The sequence below is a fragment of the Spermophilus citellus genome (genome assembly GCF_964194105.1).
Source record: "Spermophilus citellus genome assembly, chromosome: 1".
NCBI classification, from domain to species: domain Eukaryota; kingdom Metazoa; phylum Chordata; class Mammalia; order Rodentia; family Sciuridae; genus Spermophilus; species Spermophilus citellus.
In genome coordinates, this window is record NC_138182.1 from 236010364 (window position 1) to 236030630 (window position 20267).

The 20267-nt window shown below is 39.6% G+C and overlaps 1 protein-coding gene across 2 annotated transcripts in view; it reads right to left on the reverse strand.

Moving 5' to 3' along the window:
- The window catches only part of RGS7BP (regulator of G protein signaling 7 binding protein), a 108003-nt gene that overhangs the window by 14170 nt on the left and 73566 nt on the right, over window positions 1–20267 (reverse strand). For both annotated transcript variants that reach the window (XM_081285347.1, XM_081285348.1), the window contains exons 4-5: window positions 9963–10110; window positions 6932–7002 (exon numbers count right to left, since the gene is read on the reverse strand). In XM_081285347.1, coding sequence (XP_081141473.1) covers window positions 6932–7002; window positions 9963–10110 — 219 coding nt within the window. The remainder of the gene's footprint in view (window positions 1–6931; window positions 7003–9962; window positions 10111–20267) is intronic.

The window sequence follows — 20267 nt, forward strand, 5'->3', positions numbered from 1 at the left end:
AAAGAATATGAGCAAAATGGAACATTTCCCTACTCATTCTAAATTGTCTGGGCTAATCCACTTGAACTCGTTGGAAAATCTTTGGGTTTTATTGCAACTGTTTGTTTGGATATGGTTTACTAATTAAGACTTTTGTAGCTTCTTTTCTCCAAAGTGCACACTATCAGGAGAATGTAACCAAGGACAGCTTTAAATGTGAAAATGAAAAGTGGGGAAAGGAAGGGGAGAAATGAAAGCAAAGGGCAAAGTGAAAGACAAGGGAAAATATGGAATTTAGCCATCAGGAAGGTCAAACTCTATTCATTTGATATTTAGTTCTTGGATGTTACTCAAACCAGAGACTAGAATCCTGCAGGACACAAGGATACCATTTCTTTATTGCTCAAGTTTCTTGGCTAATAAATTCCTCAACTTCCTTATACAGAGAATATGTTGCATGGGTTTAAAGCTGTGTTCTTGGATATAATAAGAAAAAACACTGATAAAGGAACTATAGTTTCATGTTTGTGTTCCAGGAGCTCAGTGGTTCTCAAATACTAGCTGCATAAGCATCATCCAAGGGCTTGCTGAAGCACAGATTGTTGGTAACACCCGCAGAGGTTGTGGATTAACAGGTTGTGGGTGAAGTCAGAGAATCAGTGTTTCTTACAATTACCCAGACATGCTAATGCTGCTGGTTCTGAGACCACACTTTGAAAACCACAAATGAACCTGCTAAGTGTAAGGCCCTATGTTGGGTACTGAGAGTAATATCATGATGAGTCCAAACAAAAAGATGGTCCCTGGATGCAAGGATAGTTCCTTCAGTAATTATGAGGCTTCATTACAATGCTATAAGAGATCTCCAAATATAGTGCAATGAGAGTTCCCAAGGGGAGAGGACAAAGGATTGCTTTCATTTAGAGGAGAAGAAAAACATTCATGCAAGCTTCTAGGAGGTCCTAGTGATCATTCTGGACCACAGAATTGAGGAAAACTTGGATGTTTGTTGCAGGGGTGGGCATTTGGAATAAAGAGAACACTATAGATAAAGATATGGAGGTGATCAAAGGCTGCTAATCTGGATTCAAGTGAACAGTCTAGTCTGGTTGAAATTAAGGGTTTACGAAGGAGGATGTCAAACAGAACCTAAGTATGCCCACAACTTCCCTTGCCTTCCTGCTTTATTCATGCTGTTTTTTTCCCCCAGAAAAGTCCTCCCTCCTTAGATGAATGATAAGCTAATCTCCATTTCAAGATTAAACACTTTTTTTCTCCCCCATAAAGTCTTTTCTGACTGTTCCATGCTTTCGCATTCTGTTATGCTCCCATTCCTTCTATAAACAATTGTTATAGGTCTTGGCACATTATCTGCATGCAATCATGTCTTCTCACCACCCTGTAAGCAACTCTTCATGAAAATATTCATACATTTACCCTTTCTGCCCCAGATTTTGACTACCACTACTCCCTGACCATATCCCTGGGTTTCCATATCCCAGATTCCTCGTAATTTGCTTTTGCCAGCCACACCACTACCACAGTCACACCTTGCTGCTGAATCCTGTGAACACCTTTGGTTCTTATCTGGCTTCATCACCCTGCCCTAGTAGCCATTCTTTCCTCGTTACTCTATTTCATAATGCTTTCCTGGATTTCTTCTCAGGCCTTTTTGTAAACTGCTCTCCTTTTCTGTCCAACCTTAACTTTTGGCATTCCAGGGCTCTTCTCTGCACACTTCCCATGAGTGGTCTCAACTATTTGTGGGGCTTCAGTAACCATTGTGGAAGATGGTCAGCTCTGTTTCGGTCCTCCTGGATTAAATGTTCAGCACTACCAACCACTGAGCACTGCTCTTGGAGGTTCCTCATGTCCAACACCTTAATCATTCTCTATCTCTAAGGCTTCTCCTCTGTTCTCTCTAGCTTAATGATCGACACCATTTTTCAATCACTTTCCAAGTTTGACCCCGGGTTTCATTCCTGATTCTGCCTTCTCTGTCATGCACCACCTCTGACTAGCCATAATTACCCTTTCCAATCTTTTAGCTTTAAGTCAGATCTTAAGCATTTCTCATTTGGAATACTGCGCTTTCTCCTGCACTTTTCTTCCAACAGCTCCAGGATAAAAAATACAACACTCTTAATGTGGCTTACAGGTGCCTTAAGGTGTAGCCCACCTAATTCTCTCATCTCTCTCTCTCTCTCTGTTCTGGAAATCAAATCAAGGGCCTCACACATGCAAGAGCACTACCACTGACCTACATTCCCGTCCTCTCATCTTTCTTAAGCCTCCATCTAACCACTTTCCTAACTACTGAAGAGCTGTAGTTTTTAAAAGAAATGCTCTGTGCTGTATCTACTCATATCTAGATCCTTGGGTCTAGGTAATCTTTACCCCATCTTTTTCTTTGAGTAACTCCTACTCACCTTAAAAAGTCTCAGCTTGGATACTTTCCAAAAAGCAAGCTCAAATGCTTCCCCATTTCAACTCAAATTCAGGCTAAGTGAGAATCCAATATAATCTTGTAGTAACCTGTGTGTAATCACTTTGGCATTATTGTATTCTAAGTGCTCATTTTTGTATCTTAATGGTAACATAGATGGGGGCGGGTGGCAGTGGCAGGGAGAGTCCTTTTTGGAGTTCACATGCCTTCTCTGAACACTTTGCCACAATCTCTATGAGGGAGGCATGGGCCATCTGGAAAAGCTTCCCAGGTGATTCTCAGTCAATTCTGCCATGGGTGGCAGCATCGGGGTGGAGTGGTGCAGTGCAGGGATTTATCCCCAGATCTGGCACAGAATTTGACACATCATAGGTGATCATCACATGTTGGATGGTGATAAGGACAATGGATACTAGAGTGAGATCTGTTCTTCCTTCAGTAGATATTTAACATTTATGAGTAGAGACTCAGCATAGAGTAATGCATTAGAATTGATCATGGATTAGATTGGAGGAGAGGGATTACATTTGTCACATTGAAAGCTGGATAAAAGGTTGTAGAGATTACAAAGGATATGGGGCTACTGGTAAAATTGCCCAGAATAGCTTTCCAACACTACCTGGTAACACAGAATGTCTTCAGTTGAGGCCCTGGGAAAAGGACTTGAAAGGTCACCTCCAGGACAGAGGGAGCATAACTTCCCAGTGCTCTTTAGCCAGATATCCAGATATCTTTTATCTGATATGGCCAGATTGGTTTTACATACAGTGGTCCAAATCAGAATGGATGGAGGATATAAATCTGGGAGAACAGTTTATAGGCTCAGTTTAATCTGGAGCAGGACTGTCCACATGTGAGCACCCATTCTAGAGCAGATTCGATTCCTGATTTACCTACTCCAGGCTGATTCTCGTGCGTGGTATCAACAATGGAATTCTATGCAAGACTGAATATACCAATACAACCCACAGCATTAAGTCAGAATTTTAGAAAAGGTGAAACTGTCTTTCAGGCTTAATTTATTTCTGGCGATTTGCTTTGTTTCATAACAGTGTGCATTTAGAAGATGCTTGTCCTTCACTTTCCAATCTCCTTTTAGCCTTTGTCTGTAACCTTGCGGGCTCTCCACAGGTGGTTCCATTTGTAATCCATTTGACACAGCAAGACCATCATAATTAATGAAGCTCCCTACATTACTGCCAGTGACCCAGAATGTAGGACAGGAGGGGCATTGAAGCAGTGGAAAGAACAGCGGGCTGAGAGCCAGGAGACCTGGGTGTCGCCTGGAGCCTGCTGGGGAGCTGCAGCAGAACAAGGGTGGCTGGCTCTTTTTTTGTGCACCTCTTTGTCTCCAGTCTTAAAGTGGAAGGATGGGAAAGAAAAGACTTTCTCTAAAATAAAGCCATCATCACTAACCATTAAAATCCCTGCCCTCGGCCACCCTCCTTTCTTTTCTACTGAAAATCAATTTGAAGTCAACTTTTGTTGAGTCAAGTTTTGATTGTGTAGAAAGGGAAAGATATGATTAAATCTTTAAATACTAAAAAAGAAAACAGAACAGTTTCTGAGACAAGGGCTGAGAGGGAGCCTGGAGAAGAGGGGGATCTGGCTGGCAGGGTTCTGGGTTGGAAAAACGAGGATCAGGAATGGTATCTTTCCCCTTTTTCTCTGTTTCAAATAGACATGTAAATGGAATAAAAAGAGAAAGGAAATAAGAAGCCAGAAAGAAAACAGATGGCTTTCTATAAAGGTTTTCAACCAGTTAGAATCATGTTTTGAAAATAATGTTCTACAGAAAAGAATTGGAAAATTTTTTCCATACTTTCCCCCCACTGTTTCCTGCACATGTTAGACTAGACCTGTATAATAAACAAATCACCTGAATGGAGAAGACTTGGCAGTCCACCTTGGATCAGTCAGAGAGAAGAATCTCATATGATTTGCTCATTAAAATGATGCCATAGGCATTTGTCAAAAAACATTCCCAGAGGGACCACAAGAGACCTGTTCTCCTGTCCTCAGACACTCCCTGGACCCTGCAGGCATCTCTCAAGCCCTTCCCCATCAGCCAGCTCACAGTGGTAACATGCTGTGGGGACATGTTGAACATTTAGAGAACACAGATCTTCACATGCTGAGGATTCTCATTTCTCCTCCAAAATGAAGACACCTGAATTTCTACCAATCCTTCACCCCAAGTTATTTTTTTAATGAAGATCTTACTGTACCACTTTCTTCTGAATAAGTTCTTACACCTCCTAGCTCTTTCCTTTTCATTCTCCATATGGATCCAGGACTCAAGCCCCTGTATTATTTATTCCTTTAACTCATAGTATTTTATTAGTATTCTAACATTTTAAAGATGTATTTAAAATTTTATTTTTGTTTATGAAAATAATACAAATTTATGTAAAATATTTATATTATACTTTCTCTAAAAATAGACTAAGTGAATAAAATTTGTCTTTCCACTAATGTACAATTAAAAAACTGCTGAATGAATTACCACCGGATATGGAGGGAATGTTTAAGGTGCATAATTTAAACTGTAGACTTTATGGCATCCATGAAATTTAGACTGGGGGACCCTGGGTAGTCTTCCTTCTAAGCAACTGAATGTGAGGTTCAGCAAGGGGCCTGGTGCTATTGATGGGGGAGATTTGCCAAGTAGACACAAAGGACACTTTAGACATGATTTCCAACTCCAGAAGCCAATGCTATGAACTGTAGCCTCAAGACCAGCCTCACATGGATATAACACGTGGTCATGGTGAGTGGTAATAGGGACTGTTTGATTCAGTAGTGGTTTGGGGTTCTCCTGAGCAAAGCTGGGTGGGTCAGCTAGTAAATAATATCAACAATACCAGTAATAACAATAATACTTACAATAAAGCATCTGTCAAACATTTGCTCCTTGTAAGTAAGGTTTGTAATAGGCATATGACGCACTGTTTCATTTTATCCTCATGACAACCCTCTGAAGTAGGTGATACTATTGTCCCCTTTCAGGGATGAGGAAATTAACATTTCCAGAAGTTAAACACTTATCCAGGGTGAAAAGCTGATACGTGGTAGTGACAGCATTTGGACTGCGGCTAGCTTTAATCCAAGGTTCTTTGTCCTAAACTTTGCTTATTTCTACCAACAATCTTCCATGTTGTGATCAGAGCATCACTACAACGTGTTGTCTTTTTTTTTTTTTTTTCAAAAAGCACTACACCCTTGGCTCAAGACAGCTGGCCTTGGTGGCCAGGCCCTTTCGGGGTGCTTGAAGTGACCTGATGTGCTAGTCCCCTGCCTCTCGCCCCATGCAGCTGAGGCCACACTACTCCTAAGCCTTTCAGCCTCTTCGTCTGGTGTTCTCACTTCCACCTCTCTACCTTCTGCTGAGCTGCTTCCTGAGCCAAGAGGCGCCTCAGCTCTCCTGCCAAATCCTCCTCCTCCCCTCCTCCTCGCTCTAAGGCAGGCAGCACCGTGTCCTCTCTCCCGCCTAGGCTTTGCTCAGTGGAAACAAGAGGAGTTTCTAACTTGCCTCCAAAAAGCCTTTCCCCACGTTCTCCGTGCCACTCTCTGAAGCTGCTCCAGCTGCATATGCTTTCTGAGAGTGCTTGTCGTCTCCCTCACCCCCCCCCCCCATCCTTAGTCCCAAGGCCTGCAAAGTTGGGTACAACTTTAACAAACATTTATCATTTGTGCCAGGTATTATTCTACTATGTCCCTATCTCTAGATACTGGAGATAAAATAGTTAACAAAAACATGGAGAGGCTCTTCTCTCTTTCTGGTGAATATCCCCTCCTTTTCTGTTGGATGTCTACTTCAAGATAGTTCTGGAGATGGACTACCTGCGTGTCTACATCCCAATTTTTCTACTTACAGTCTGTGTGACTTTAATTAACCTCACTATGTCTGAGTTTCCTGTAACCTCAGAAAAATAATAATATTTCCCTAAAAGTTGTTAGAATTAAATAAGCAGCTGAGGTGGCTCAGTGTTAGAGCATTTGCTTGGCACATATGAGGCCCCTGGGTTCAATCCCCTGCATTATACTCACAAAAATAATTAAATAATTTAGTACAGTTACTGTATGTATACAGGATGGTGACATGGTAAGTTCCCAATTTATGTTAAGTATTACTATTACTTTTTAAATAATTAGACTTGTAGATATTAGGGATCTTCTTTGGAAGTATTCCTAAGTCTCTCCCCTAGGCTGCAAACCTCTTGGAGACAAGGGCCACATTCTCAGACCTTTTGAGTGACCCCATCTGGTATAGTGCTCGCCACCGCATGCAATCAGTCGGGGAGAAATCTGCTTCTAGGTCAGAGTATATCTCTATCCAGTTCAAAGCAATTTTGTGATTACATTTCCTCCAAGGAAGACAAATGTATGCTTAATGCTTTCTATTGTTTCTGGAAAACACCCACTTTAATTTCTCAAGAAATAAGTTCCAAGTTATGTATCTTGTTTAAAACATCCTTTGCCACACAGAGAAATGACAAGACTCACCTTGATTTTTCAATGGTAAAGGCATAGTTTCCCTGAGTTTGCTTAAAAGGTTTTTCATTTCTCGCATGTCTCTGTAAAATTGATAAAAAGAAAGGGTAATCAGCTGTAAATTTCTAAAATGAAGTCTCAGTCTGTTCTATGAGACAACTGAAAGGCAAGAATCTGGGCCTAGTTGTACTAGCTCGTTTTTTTTTCAGTAGGCAAATATTGGATCTATTTTGCTTTTATAAGAAAAAAATCTGAGATGGGGTCAGCTCCCGTGGGATAGAGAACTACTCTGAGGAACATTTCCACAGGATAGTGTCCTACAGGAAACTTCATCCTTGCCTCCAAATGCACCTGGCTGAGATCATAGAGGAGCCTTTGGTAATGAGGACAATGCTTCAGATTTACAGTGAGAGGCCAAGGACATGCAAAATGCAACAATTGGGGAGCAGGGGTGGAGGTAAGGAGATGTGATATCTGGGGTTCTGGTCAGAGGCAGTGGTGACTGTGTAGGTTCCTCACTGTTCTCTGCTGAGGTTCAAGTATCTCCTTGCTGTGATTGGAATTCAGCATAATAAAGTATTAAGCATTTGTGAGAATCAATGCTTACTAAATTGAATGATGGGAGAGTATGACAAATTCTACAACCTCTGGAGAAGAGCTCTTAATAAAGAGAGACAGAGAAACCAACTGGGGGCAGGTTGGTCTTCCTGTAGCCACTAGCCTCTTTTTTAAAACTTCCTGGCTCCCCAGTATGGTCTATTGCAATACCACTGCATACTTCCAACATCCTCCCTCATCTCAGCGGAATGTCATCATAATACCCCAGAACTGTAGAGCAACCAACGACTTCAGGGGCTTGTAGCCTAGTGCAGTGGGAAAACTGGACTTTTCAAATGTTTGGGACAGTGGTACCCACATACATCAAGGTGGTTGTGCAAAGGGAGACAGTGCTCTTAAAATCTTGGGACCTAGTTTTAGATTTCATCTAAAAGAGCAATAATTTGATGCAAAAACCAGATACATCTTTTAATCAACTTTAGAATAGGCTAGCATTAATAGGGACCATAGATTTAAGTTTGGGAGCAGAGACAATTCTAAAGTGGAAGAAATTCTATCTACTAATTAATTTTTCTTGTGCATTTAGGAGAGCCACCATTTAACTTCAGGTATGAAAACTCTCAGTCCCTTTCACAAAACACCACTATTCTGCTAAGCACAGTTTGAGAGCCACTGCCTTGGGGGGGGTGGCGTGGGCACTAGAGACCCCAAGGGACCTCTTCCTCAAAAGAATTGACTAAGATGTGAATAGGAGCTCAAATCTCAGGAATTGCTGATTAGAAAAGGAAGGGAAAGCAGCACACAGGTCTGTAGAAATGTTTCAATGTCACACTGTGACATTGAGTACTGCAAGCAGACAGCAGATGAGATTAAAAAAAACCAGGTCCCTCTCTTCATAAATTCAAGGGGTATTTTCTGCTTCCATATAAGACTGACTGCTGCACAGGAGTATCACCAGAGAGACCCTGATTCCCTTGGCTTCTGGTGGGGCCCAGGCCTCAATGTTTTTAAAAAGCCTTCCTGGAGAGTTATATGCAGACTAGTTTGGGCCCAAGTCAGAGAATCCAGGAGAGCTGAGGAAGCCACATCCAGACCAGGAATCCTGTGCCTACTTCCCTCACTCTTTTCCACTCCTTTAACCAGAATCTGGACTTCCAGGCTGACCAGAAATACAGCCAGCACTGTGGGCTTATTACCCTGTTCTTACTACCATCCACAGCTTGCTTTCTTAAAACTTATAATATGTGGCTATAGCTGCTGTGCAAGGTGTTTTGAAAAGGAAAATGGCTTTACTGATGGTTTCTGCCCTGACCATGGCATTCTGGAGATATATATATATATCTGGGAACAGAACAAACAATCTTCTATTTTGTTACTTAAGATAAATCACTACCTCATGATTTGTCTACAGTTTTATCAAACTGAGCCAAACAGTTTTATTGTTTGAATTGTTGGATTTCCAAGCTTATTACAAAATCCAAGTTTTATTAATAGCACATAATCACTACATAGTCCAATTTTCTATAAACACAGAAATTCAGTAATTAGCTTTAGAATTATAAGTAGAACTACAATGGCTATAAATGTCATTGGAAGTTACATTTCTAAATGTAAAAAAATAAAATGTTTATTATGTTGTCAATGAGTCAACCCTACACACAGAGAACACTTAGTGGAATTGCCCAATACTCATTCAACTGCTCTGTGCCAACTCTGGGGACATTAGTAGCAAAGGGTACAGATATTAGTGTGAAAACCAATAAACAAGAGTCTCATCTTTCTGCCTCACAGAACAGCACTTTTAGCCTTTAGATAGGACATGACACTTATTGTTATGATATTATTATTGCTTCTTTTTCTCAAATGAAATAGAGTCATTGTAGAATTTCTTCCCAAGGAAAAAAAAAACACCCTCTAGAAGTAAGCTCCTACTTATGACAGTGCATTAACTCATTTTGGCCACTAAGGGGCCATCAGCTACGTTCTGGGAAAGTAAGAGGAGGCTCCATGAAATGCCCTTTGTGAACAGGACAGAATGCTCAGCTAAATAGGCCACTCCATGTACCTGAAATTTAAAATCCACTAGAAGTGTCTTTGCGTGACTTTGGATTTTTTTCGTCTTAAACAAATAGAAATTTGGGAACCAGTCTGGTGGATGAACTATGACAGTATATAGATCTACTTTTCTTCCTTCTACAGAGATAGAGCATACTTGAGAGGGATAAGCAGAGTCTTAGGAGCTGGCACCTACTGTCCTGCTACTGTTTGCCTGTAGGATTTGGACTACTTACCCTCTATCATCTCAGTTTTTTCATCTGCCCATGAGAACAGTCTCCAAGGTCCCTGCCAGCACTATACTTCTCTGGCAGACCAAAGAAAGCTGTTTCTTCTGAACCTGAAATAGAAAACTCTCAACTCTCTGTGGCCCCTAAGAACATTAGCTGGGGGAGGATTGGAAGTCTATTCAGGGTAACTTCCCACTTACCTTTCAGTGTTCTCAATGTCTGTGGAAACCTGCCAGGAATGTTGCTGACTATCTATGGGGGATGAGGAGGAGTCCTCTAGGGCAGGTATTTCAGCACTTTCCTCAATTTTGCAATCCAAACTCTTCATTCCCCCACCAGGTTCCTTTCCTAAGGCAGAGAAGTTGTTGGCAAAGAGAAAGGGTAAGAAATCATAAGTGCAAGTTCTATATCCAGGATGGCATTGCAAAAGTTGGCTATGCTTTGAGCCAAATGCTACATTAAATCTAATAGCTTTCTGAGTAACAGAATAATTGTGTGTGTGTGAGGGTGGGGGAAGAGATGTTTTCTCAACATCTGGGAAAGATTCTTAAGGTCAGTGTAACCTAAAGATGAAGATAAAATTAAGGTCCCTGCTGCATGCAGTGGCACTTGCCTGTGATCCTAGCTACTTAGGTTGCTGAGGGAAGAGGATCACAAATGCAAGGCCAGCCTGGGCAATACAGTGAGACTGTCTCAATATAAAAGAAAACGGATTAGGAGATGTATCTCAGTGGGACAGCACTTGCCTACCATGTGCCAGTCCCTGGGTTTTATCCCTAGAATAGCAAAAAAAATTAAAAAAACAAAAAACAAGGTTCTGGACTATTAGTGCCTTGTAGCCTATTTTGAGTTAGATCAAGTTAGCTTGGGTGGGAGAAATTTGCCTGTGAAACCATGCTGGGTTTTGGTCTCAGATGCAGCAGGAGGTGAAAGGGCCAGGAACAGGTGACACCCAGCAGGAAGAATGGGAGCTCCTGCTGGTCTCTCTGATTTTAGACACTGATTCTCTCTGTCTGCAACAGAGATCTTGGATCTGCCTTTCAATTCCTTGGCTCTCCGACCTCCTTTAGTGCATTCTTCTATGAGGAAACAGTCCAGCCATATCATCCAGCTTTACTGCTGAGGCAGTAAAATGCCATTAACTGAAGTGTCCCATGGAGGACCTTGTATTGGGAGCTGTCCACAGCAACATACTGATGATCCACTAAGACTTGTATTTAGCATGACTGATCTTAAGTAGATAACGTAGGAACTTTCTGGAAACAAATAGCCAAATTGATTCAGTCATAAATTTATATGAAATTAAATGGTAGTCTGTGTTACAGGCATTCTCTGTTAATGTCTTTTATTCTGCCTTGAGTATTCACAGTAGGATAACTGGGTACCATGGAAATGGCCAATAATGCCACAGAACTGGGGTTTAAACTCGACTTTGTCATTCATTTATTCACTTATTTATTAATTCACAATATTTCTCAAGTGTCAGCTCAGTATCAAGCATTGAAATTAATGCTAGAAATAATAAGAGGTGGGTTGGGGTTGTGGCTCAGCGTTAGAGTGCTTACCTAGCATGTGCGAGGCCCTAGGTTTGATCCTCAGCACCATATATAAATAAATAAAAAATAAAGGTATTGTGTCCATCTACAACTAAACATATTTTTTAAAAAAGAAATATAAGAGGTAAAAGAAAGAAATAGAGTTCAGGGAGCTTAAAATTAAAAAATCATACAAATCACTGTAAAGCTGTTGTACAATTTTATGTAGTCTGGATTAAAAGGTACCTATTTTGTGTCTTTTACTCTTTTGCTTTGTTCTATTTTTATTATGTAGGCACAGCTCTAGCTTAGTTAAATATTGTTTCAGTCCATATCACTGAATATTCTCAAGACTGAAGCTACATTCATTATTTGTTAGCTCAGTCTCCCTAATCCTGCTGTGATTTTTTTTCCTTTAAAAAACTCTAACTCGTGAAGAGGATGGCTGTTCATGGTAAAAATCTAACAGCAAGTTTTTTCTTTGGATTCCTGATCCAAAAGAACTAGCAAAAATTTCTAATCCATATGGTAACAAACACAAGGAGAAAAAGACAAACCAATAAGTGGTAACTGCACCTTTCATCAGACCACAGCAGAAATAGACCTCTGAACATTCATCCAAAGGACAGACACAAGTTTACCGATGAGAAATTTTGATCCTTTAGTGTGTACTTTATGCACACTGATCCCGAGGGATGGAACTTGCCTGAGGAATTGTTTTCTCAATTTTATGGTATGCTTTTAGCTGGAAATTAATTAAACACATAATTTAGCACATTACCATTTCACAGATGGAGGGCAATGACCTCTTAAAAGCATTTACATTTTGTCTCCTGTTAGAGTGTGGCCAATGCAGTCAGTCCATTTGCCACCCACCTCTGGGCAGAGTTAGCCATAGGATGTGAGCCTGAGCAGGAGTGGTTGAGATCTGGAAGAGAGCCAAAAGTGGGGCTCCCCCAGTACAGCTCTCTGCTTTTCAAATCTCTGAAGAGTAGGGCAACCTTCAAGCACTTGTGGAACATTTCCTTGCCTAAGTATTTCAGAGCAGATCTTTGGAATGCAAAATTTCTTAGTTTTTACATGACTGAAATTACATCTTCCCATTCCTCTTCTTTTTTGTGCTCAAATTTTGATGGGCTGGATGTAGAAATCTATGTTCAAACTAAGTTTCTCTAAGAACTTGGATGACATTGTTCTCGGTCTTCTATTTATACCTAGGGATGCTCCGTATGTAGCCTATTTATGGCTTCCTGAAAAATTTTCAGGATGTAATCTTCAAACTTTTGAGTTCTTTATAGGTTCCTAAATATTTCTGGGTATGAGTCCTCTTTGTATTAGTTTCTCTTGGCATTTGAAATTTATTTTTTCTAATCTTTTATTTTAAAAAATATTATAGATTTTATATATAAAAGTAGTTTGTAATGAATCATTTGAGAGTAAGCTGCAGGCATTAATGACACTTTATCCTAAAATACTTTAGTATATATCTCATGAAAAACAAGAGTGCTTTATTACATAACCTCAAAACCACTATTAGACAAAACAATTTCAATTTTTTTTTAAAGAGAGAGAGAGAGAGAGAGAGAGAGAGAGAGAGAGAGGAGAGAATTTTTAAAAATATTTTTTAGTTCTTGGCGGACACAACATCTTTGTATGTGGTGCTGAGGATCGAACCCGGGCCACACGCATGCCAGGTGAGCGAGCTACCGCTTGAGCCACATCCCCAGCCCCCAAATTTTGATTAAATATGATTCAATACAACACTATTATATATTAATATGCTAATATTTAAGTTTCCCAAATATTCCAATAATTCCTTTTAATTGAGGGTCCCAATTAAGGACTCTACAAAGTATTTTGTTAGCATGTTTCTTTATTTTCCTTTTCTCTAGAATAACATTCTTGCCTGTTGTTGAACCTAGGGCCTTGTGCATGTGAGGCAAGCACTCTACCAACTGAGCTATATCTCCAGCCCCACCCCACCCCTGCACCTTTTAAAATTTCATGTCATGGATGCTTTTGAATGAAGAGTCCAGGCCAGTTGTTTGATATAATATCTTTCCATTTGGATTTTTCTGATTGTTTCAACATGTCTAGATTCAGAGTAAACATTTTTGGCAAGAATATCATAGAAGTGATATTGAATCCTTCTTGGTGCATCACATCAAAAACACATGACTCATTTGGCCCACTATTAATGCTGCTAATTTTGCTAAGTTGGTTTCTGCCAACTTTCACTATTATAATAACACCTGTTCCCCTTTGTGATTAGTAAATAATCTTAAAGGTGGTTCACTGAGACAGTATGATCTTTTTAATTTAAATATTTCTGTCTTACTTTAGATTTGGGGAAAAGTTCTTCTCTTTTTCTTGACTCTCTACTTCTCTGAATTCTATTCTTTCAGAATTCTTATTTCATATTTGAGTAGCCTCTGAATCTTTCACATTTCTTAATTCTCCCCAATATTCTATATTTGTCTTTTGGGCCAAATTCTGGGAGAATACTTTGACTTGATATTTCATTTCACTATTTTAGTCTTTGAGTATTTCCATTATGATAATTTTAAAGAACTATGACAGGTCTGAGATTTTACCCTACTTTCAAGTTAGCCTGCTACAATTTTATAGATAGTGGAAGACAACATGAGATTCCTAGGTCAGAGACAAAGATAGTTGATTACTCACAGAATAGCAGTAGCTAGCCAGGTGTGGTAATGCATGCCTGTATTCCAATAGCTTGGGAGGCTGATGCAGGATGATCACAAGTTCAAAGGCAGCCTTTGCAACTTAGAGAGGACCTAGGCAACTTAGTGAGACCCTGTCTCAAAATAAACCTAAAAAATTGCTGGGGATGTGGGCCGATGGTTAAGTGCCCCTGGGCTCAATCCTGTACCAAAAAAGAAAGAATAGCAGTAGCCAGCATATAAGTATTTGCTGGGTTTCTGAGTCTTAGTTCTCAGAGAGAGATGTAAGAAGGCCAAATGATACCTACACACACAGTGGGCTATGACAACAGTGGAGCCGTGAGCTTAGGGTTCCGGAGTCTTTAATCAGCATGCCTGCCCTTTGCTCCAGAAGGAAACGTTTTAATTATACTGCATAGAGAGCTTATGCTTTACTCTGGAGGGATACACTCTATTTTCCAAGACATTTGCTAAATAAGCATCCTTGAAAAGATAGTATAAAACAAAGGGCAATTAGTACCTTACTTTGTAAAACCCATAAAATGCAATAGACAAATGGAGAATTGTCACCCAACACTAATTAACTTATCTATGGAGTTTTTCATTGATAAAACTTTGTGTTTCCTACAAATCTGACTGGTTCTATCTGTTGCAGACAATTGTTGTTTTATGTATATGACAGACTCATAAATCTCTTTGTATATATTGATTACACGTATTTTAAATTTTCATCACCTTAAATTTGTTCTTCTAGAATTGTTTGCTGCATCTGGTAGCACTGTTTCATAGTGCTGGTTTTTCTTAAAAATCTGGTCATTCCTGGCTGTCTATTCAGATATGTCTTTGAATATCTCTGTTTGCCTATCATTCTTATAATAGTGTCCTTCTGGTAATTGTGGAGAAGGAGCAGTGTGTATGGCTGGATGCAAAGGTTTTCCATCTTTGGTGGTAGGCTTCCTGGGCAGCCTGCTTGTTCTTTATGCCCCATGTCTGCTCTGAGTTTCCTGGTTAGAATTTCCACTTCAGTGAGATACACTGAGCAATTATGTCTGCAAAAAACACCATCATCTGGAGCTCAGGTTCTTTTCCTGCCATTGCTGTACTTATGGAGGCCCAGAATTATTTCACACTCTATTCGGCTTTGCTTCCCAGGACTGACATTGACACCAGACATCCTCTTGGGACAGACACAGTCTGCTGCTCAGTGTGGGGTAGCCCAGCTTTTCCGGAATGCAATTTTGAAACTAATTTCCCTGACAATAGTTCCAGAAATCTTTCCTATGATTTGTATTTATTGACTGAGTTTAAAATGTCTCTGGAATTGATTTCTTGCAAAAAAATTTCTCCCGCTTCAATTTCTTCTCAAGTTTCTTATTTGCTATGGATTCCTCTGTTCTTTTATTTCTACCAACTCAATTCCAGTTGCCTCCTAGCTTTGAGAAATTTCTCAAAATTTCTGATGTTCTTAAGTTGTCCTTTGTTTTTCAGGGTTCTGAGAGTTTTGTGATTGCTAACCTGTGTTTTCTTTTTTTTTCTACAATTAGAAAGGGTCACGTGAAAGTGTTATGGCCAGTGAACCCTTCCTTAGCAGGAGTGATGTAGGCCTCTCTTCTAGACTGGTGCCTAAAAATTCTCCTTTAGAATCCTCCATGTTTTCTTTTTTCCTCTCTGAATATTGGATGTACAGAGAATGAATAGAGCAATACTCTTTGCCCCACTCCAGCTCTGTCATTGGACATGAGTGAATAATGAACTTTCATTGTTCTAATCTATTGAGATTTGGTATTGTTACATATAGCAGTTATCTCATCCTGACAAATACAAGAGCTAATATGGATTTATTCTTTTCATTATATACTTTTCTGTTATTTAAATGGATTCTAAATATGTGTATGAAATATGTGTACGTGTAGGAAGAGAAATATGTGTATCAGTTCAGTCCAGCATCTCTGGATAATCTTTTCCTCTAATTACATTCCCTCTCTTTTGACAAGAGATGCAGAAATGAAAGCAATTCATCCACTTATTCAATAATCATTAATTGAAACTTTATTCTGCTCCAGGCACTGTACTGGATGTTGAGGATGTAATAGTGAACACACTCAAGGCAATAAAAGTCAAGAGAGAACGGCAGGCACGGAGCCAGGCAATAACACCTCAAGTAATGTGCACATGATCAGTGTCATGGAGATGCTTGGGGGACACGTGGAGTGGGTGTAATGGAGATGCTTGAGGGACATATTGAGTGGCCCAGCCTTGAAGCGCCAACAAAAGCTTCCTTCAAGAAATCACATCTAATTTGTGACCCAAATATAGTGCAGGGATGGGCCAGGAAAAAGGGATGGGTGTAGGGTCAAGCAGGAAGGGTCATATGTCCCAAGCAGGGGGACATACTGGAAAGGACTGTAAGTTGAGATTCCTCAACATAGTTCAAGTTGACTTGAGTGTGGCAGGGCAGGATATGCAGGAGGCAGGGGAAGCTGAGGGAGGGTATTGTTGGTGAGATGTGAGGTTGGAGATGTTAACAGAGTCAGTTTATGGAAGTTATTCTAAGCCACATTAAGGAGCCAGTGGAAGACCCTTCCACCAACCAGTTAAAGAACTCCATGCCCAGTTTCCCTCCTTTGCCTGGCTGAACTCAGAAGGGGCATTTGTCCTCTTGTAGCAGGTGGGTTTCCTGTGCTTCTTTTAAGAAAAGATCAACATGCTTCAAAATGGAAACCTCAAGTCCAAGTTTTGCTTTGCCCAAGAGAATGAATGTGCATTTAAAATAGTTCTTATTATAAAATAAAAAACTCTGTCCCTTAAAAAGTCATTTCAGGCCTCAGTGAACAAATGTTTGCTTGGGGAGGGAATGGAGGTAAGAAGGGGGAAGGGAGCCCTCAAAGCACCTTGAAATCATACTAAATTGGCTGTGTCACTGTTTAGAATTAGGACATCCGAACTTGGCCACTTTCCTTAGGGTCCTGCAAAGATTGTTGCTTTCAGATCCTTGGGGATTTCCATGTATTTTTGGCCTGTTTATGGAGAATATAAGAGGCATGTTTGAAGAAAAGTTAAAGGAAACCACCCATGAAGCACATACCAGATTAAAGGGCTGGTTATTCTTATATTCGTGAGAAATGGTCATTCAGGAATAACAAAAACACATCTGATTGTGGGGCCATATCTAGGGTGCCACTGAGCACCCTTGACCTCAGAAATCCAAGGCACTGGCACCAGTGGGCTCCTTTATCACCCCTACTCTAGTGACCTCTTTCCTCCTTATTTCTCCAATCCTCTTTCTCCTGTATTTTCTCTATTCTTTCTTTTCCCTTTCCATTCTTTCTTGCTCTCCTGCTTGTCCCCAGCTTACAGAAGGCACTGCCATGGACAGTTATCTCTTTGGAGGTCATTAGTTTGACTTCTACTGTCCAGAAAAGTCAATTTTATCCAGTTGAGTACAGTTATCCAGAAATCAAAATAAAACAAACCAATCTTCTCCGAGCAATTCTATATCACTGCCCTATCATTTCCTTGATATTAAGGGCAAATTTCATATGTCCTTTGTGCATTATCTATACACAGATAAGGCTTTTAAAATAGTTTTTATACTGACTGAATTGAGAAAAACAAAATGAATGTGGCTTAATCAAATGCATAGGTGTTTATCCAAATAGTGATTCTCTTGGTCAGTGCTTTTTAACTCCATGCATTATGGAAAGCACTGGGGAAATGCTGCATGTTTGTTAACAATCCATCTTTCTGCTCTCATGTACTAGAAAACATATGACTTACACAGAAAAAAATTATATCAATTCAGTTAGTTGTTTATTTATATTAAACCATAGTTTGAAAGACTCTTTGATGGTAAGAAGATATTCTTAGTGCTACAAAACATATCACAGATGTTGGACCTGTGGCTCATGCCTGTAATCCCAGGTACTGGGGAGGCCAAGGCAGGGAGATCACAAGTTTGAGGCCAGCAAGAACAAGTTACAAAATAAAACAAAAAGCAGGGCTGGGGATACAGCTCAGTAGTAGAGCAGTTGCCTAGAAAGCATGAGGCCCTGGATTTAATCCCCAGTACCACAATGAATAAATGAATGAATAAATAAATAAAACCCAACAAAAACAAAAACAAAAACAAAAAATATCCCAAATGGCCAGAAATAATAAGAACTCCAATCTTGTCCATACACTTATAAATAAACATTTTCCAAATCAGAAGAGATAAATTACTCTACCCTGCCCCTTGTCCTACAGCCTTCTCTGTGCTTCTTGTGGCACTGGAGTTCCATCATTGCCCCCAAAGTAGTACCCATAATGGTGGCATCATAAATCTGTGTGAGAAAGCAGTTACACAGGATTCCCTTAGAATGCAGAAGAAGACAAAGGAAAATACATTCAAAGGAGATCCCTATGAGGCTTTTCTCTAATTCCATACTTTAAAGACAAACAGAACAATGTGTGAGATGTGTTTACTATATAATTAATTAATTCCAACTTTTCCACAATGGGTGACATGGCTGAATCATGTTTCCATTGGCTCCCATGAATACTTCATTTTATTTATATATTTTTACTGAATACAATGACTTCTTAGAATTAATCTTCTTTTTAAAAATGATACAATATGTTTTTTTGACACAGTATCTTTATTTATTTATTTATTTTTTATGTGATGCTGAGGATTGAACTCAGTGTCTCACACGTGCTAAGCAAGCGCTCTACCACTGAGCTACAACCCCAGCCCAGAACTAAACGTCTTTATCTAATGTAAAATATTTTATAAATCATTCAGTATTCTATGAATTAATATAAATCACTCAGTAATCTATTAATTAACATTCCCTCCAATCCTTAAAAGCAAGTCTCCAAGCTTAGCATTATGGTAAGAAACTAACACATGATGGGTTTTAATCATTAAACATGGTTTTGAAATTTTCTCATTATCATTAAATAAGCCAAATATGTGAATAAAATTTGGTCAACTGTGCTACTGTTCTCTATTTCTCCATTTGCTATGTTCTGCTGTCCTTCCCCGACATAGTTTAATGGAAAAGGACTAATGTGGTAGACCAATTAGACTTTGCAGTGGGACCAATTTGCCATGTGACCTCAGGCAACTTACCTCATTGAGCTTCAGGTACTCTATCTGTACAATGAAGGAAATATTCTTGAGGGTAAAATGAGATAACATACATCAGGCATCTAGCAAGCAAAAGGGCACAGTAAGTGGAAGCTATTATCAGTACTATTATCCTATTCTTTATGTGACACCTAATTTGATAAAGGTGACAATATAGTTCTATTCATTAATATATGAAGACATGAGAATAATAGATGATTTAGATTACATTTGGATTACAGAATTTGGTTGTGTTTATACTGCTCAAACACTACCATCTTCTGGTCTTGGGTCTTTTACATAAAATGCTAATGTTTATGAGGTTGTTTCCTTTTTGTCATTCAAGTCAGATTCAAAATTATGTTCTCAGAAAACTTTGACCATCCCATCTAAAGTAGCCACCCAATCACTTGCTATTACTTTATCTCTTCTGTTTCAAATTATTTGTATTGTATTCATTAATATTTGGGATTTTTTAGAAAGTTTGTCTATTACTGTTCTTTCTTCCTTTCTATGTCCCCTTCTTTCTCTCTCCCTGTTTCTTTTCTTCTTTGTTTCCTCCCTTCCTTCTTTTCTTCTCCACTAGAATATATGCTCCATAAGAACAGGGACTTATTCAGCCTTGATCACTGAGATTTTTGCCTCAGTGACCAAAAGACCTGACAAGAATAATTTTAGAGGAGGAAAAGTTTATTTCTGGCTCACAGTTTCAGATGTCTCAGTTCGTAGACAGCTGACCCTGTTGCTCTGGGCCCAAGGTGAGGCAGAATATCCTGGCAGAAAGGTGTGAAGGAGGAAAGCAGTCAGAACATGGCAGAGAGAGACTAAGCTCCACTCACTTGGAACTAAATATGTACCCCAAAGGCACACCTCCCCAGAGACCTACCTGCTCCATAACACCCTTCCTGACTACAGTTAGACCTACTTAATCCATTCAAGTGGATTAATGCACTGATTGGGTTAAGGCTCTCATAACCCAATTACATCACCTATAAACTTTCATTGTCTCACACACGAGCTTTTGGGGGACACCAATAACAATAACAGGTTCTTAATAAGTATTTGTTCAAAGAGTGAATGCATGTTTCTAGAGTTCAAAATTTGAACCATACTTTCTATTTTAAGATTTATTCTGCTTCATTTCTTCTAACCCACTTTCTGTTTTAGGATCAAATG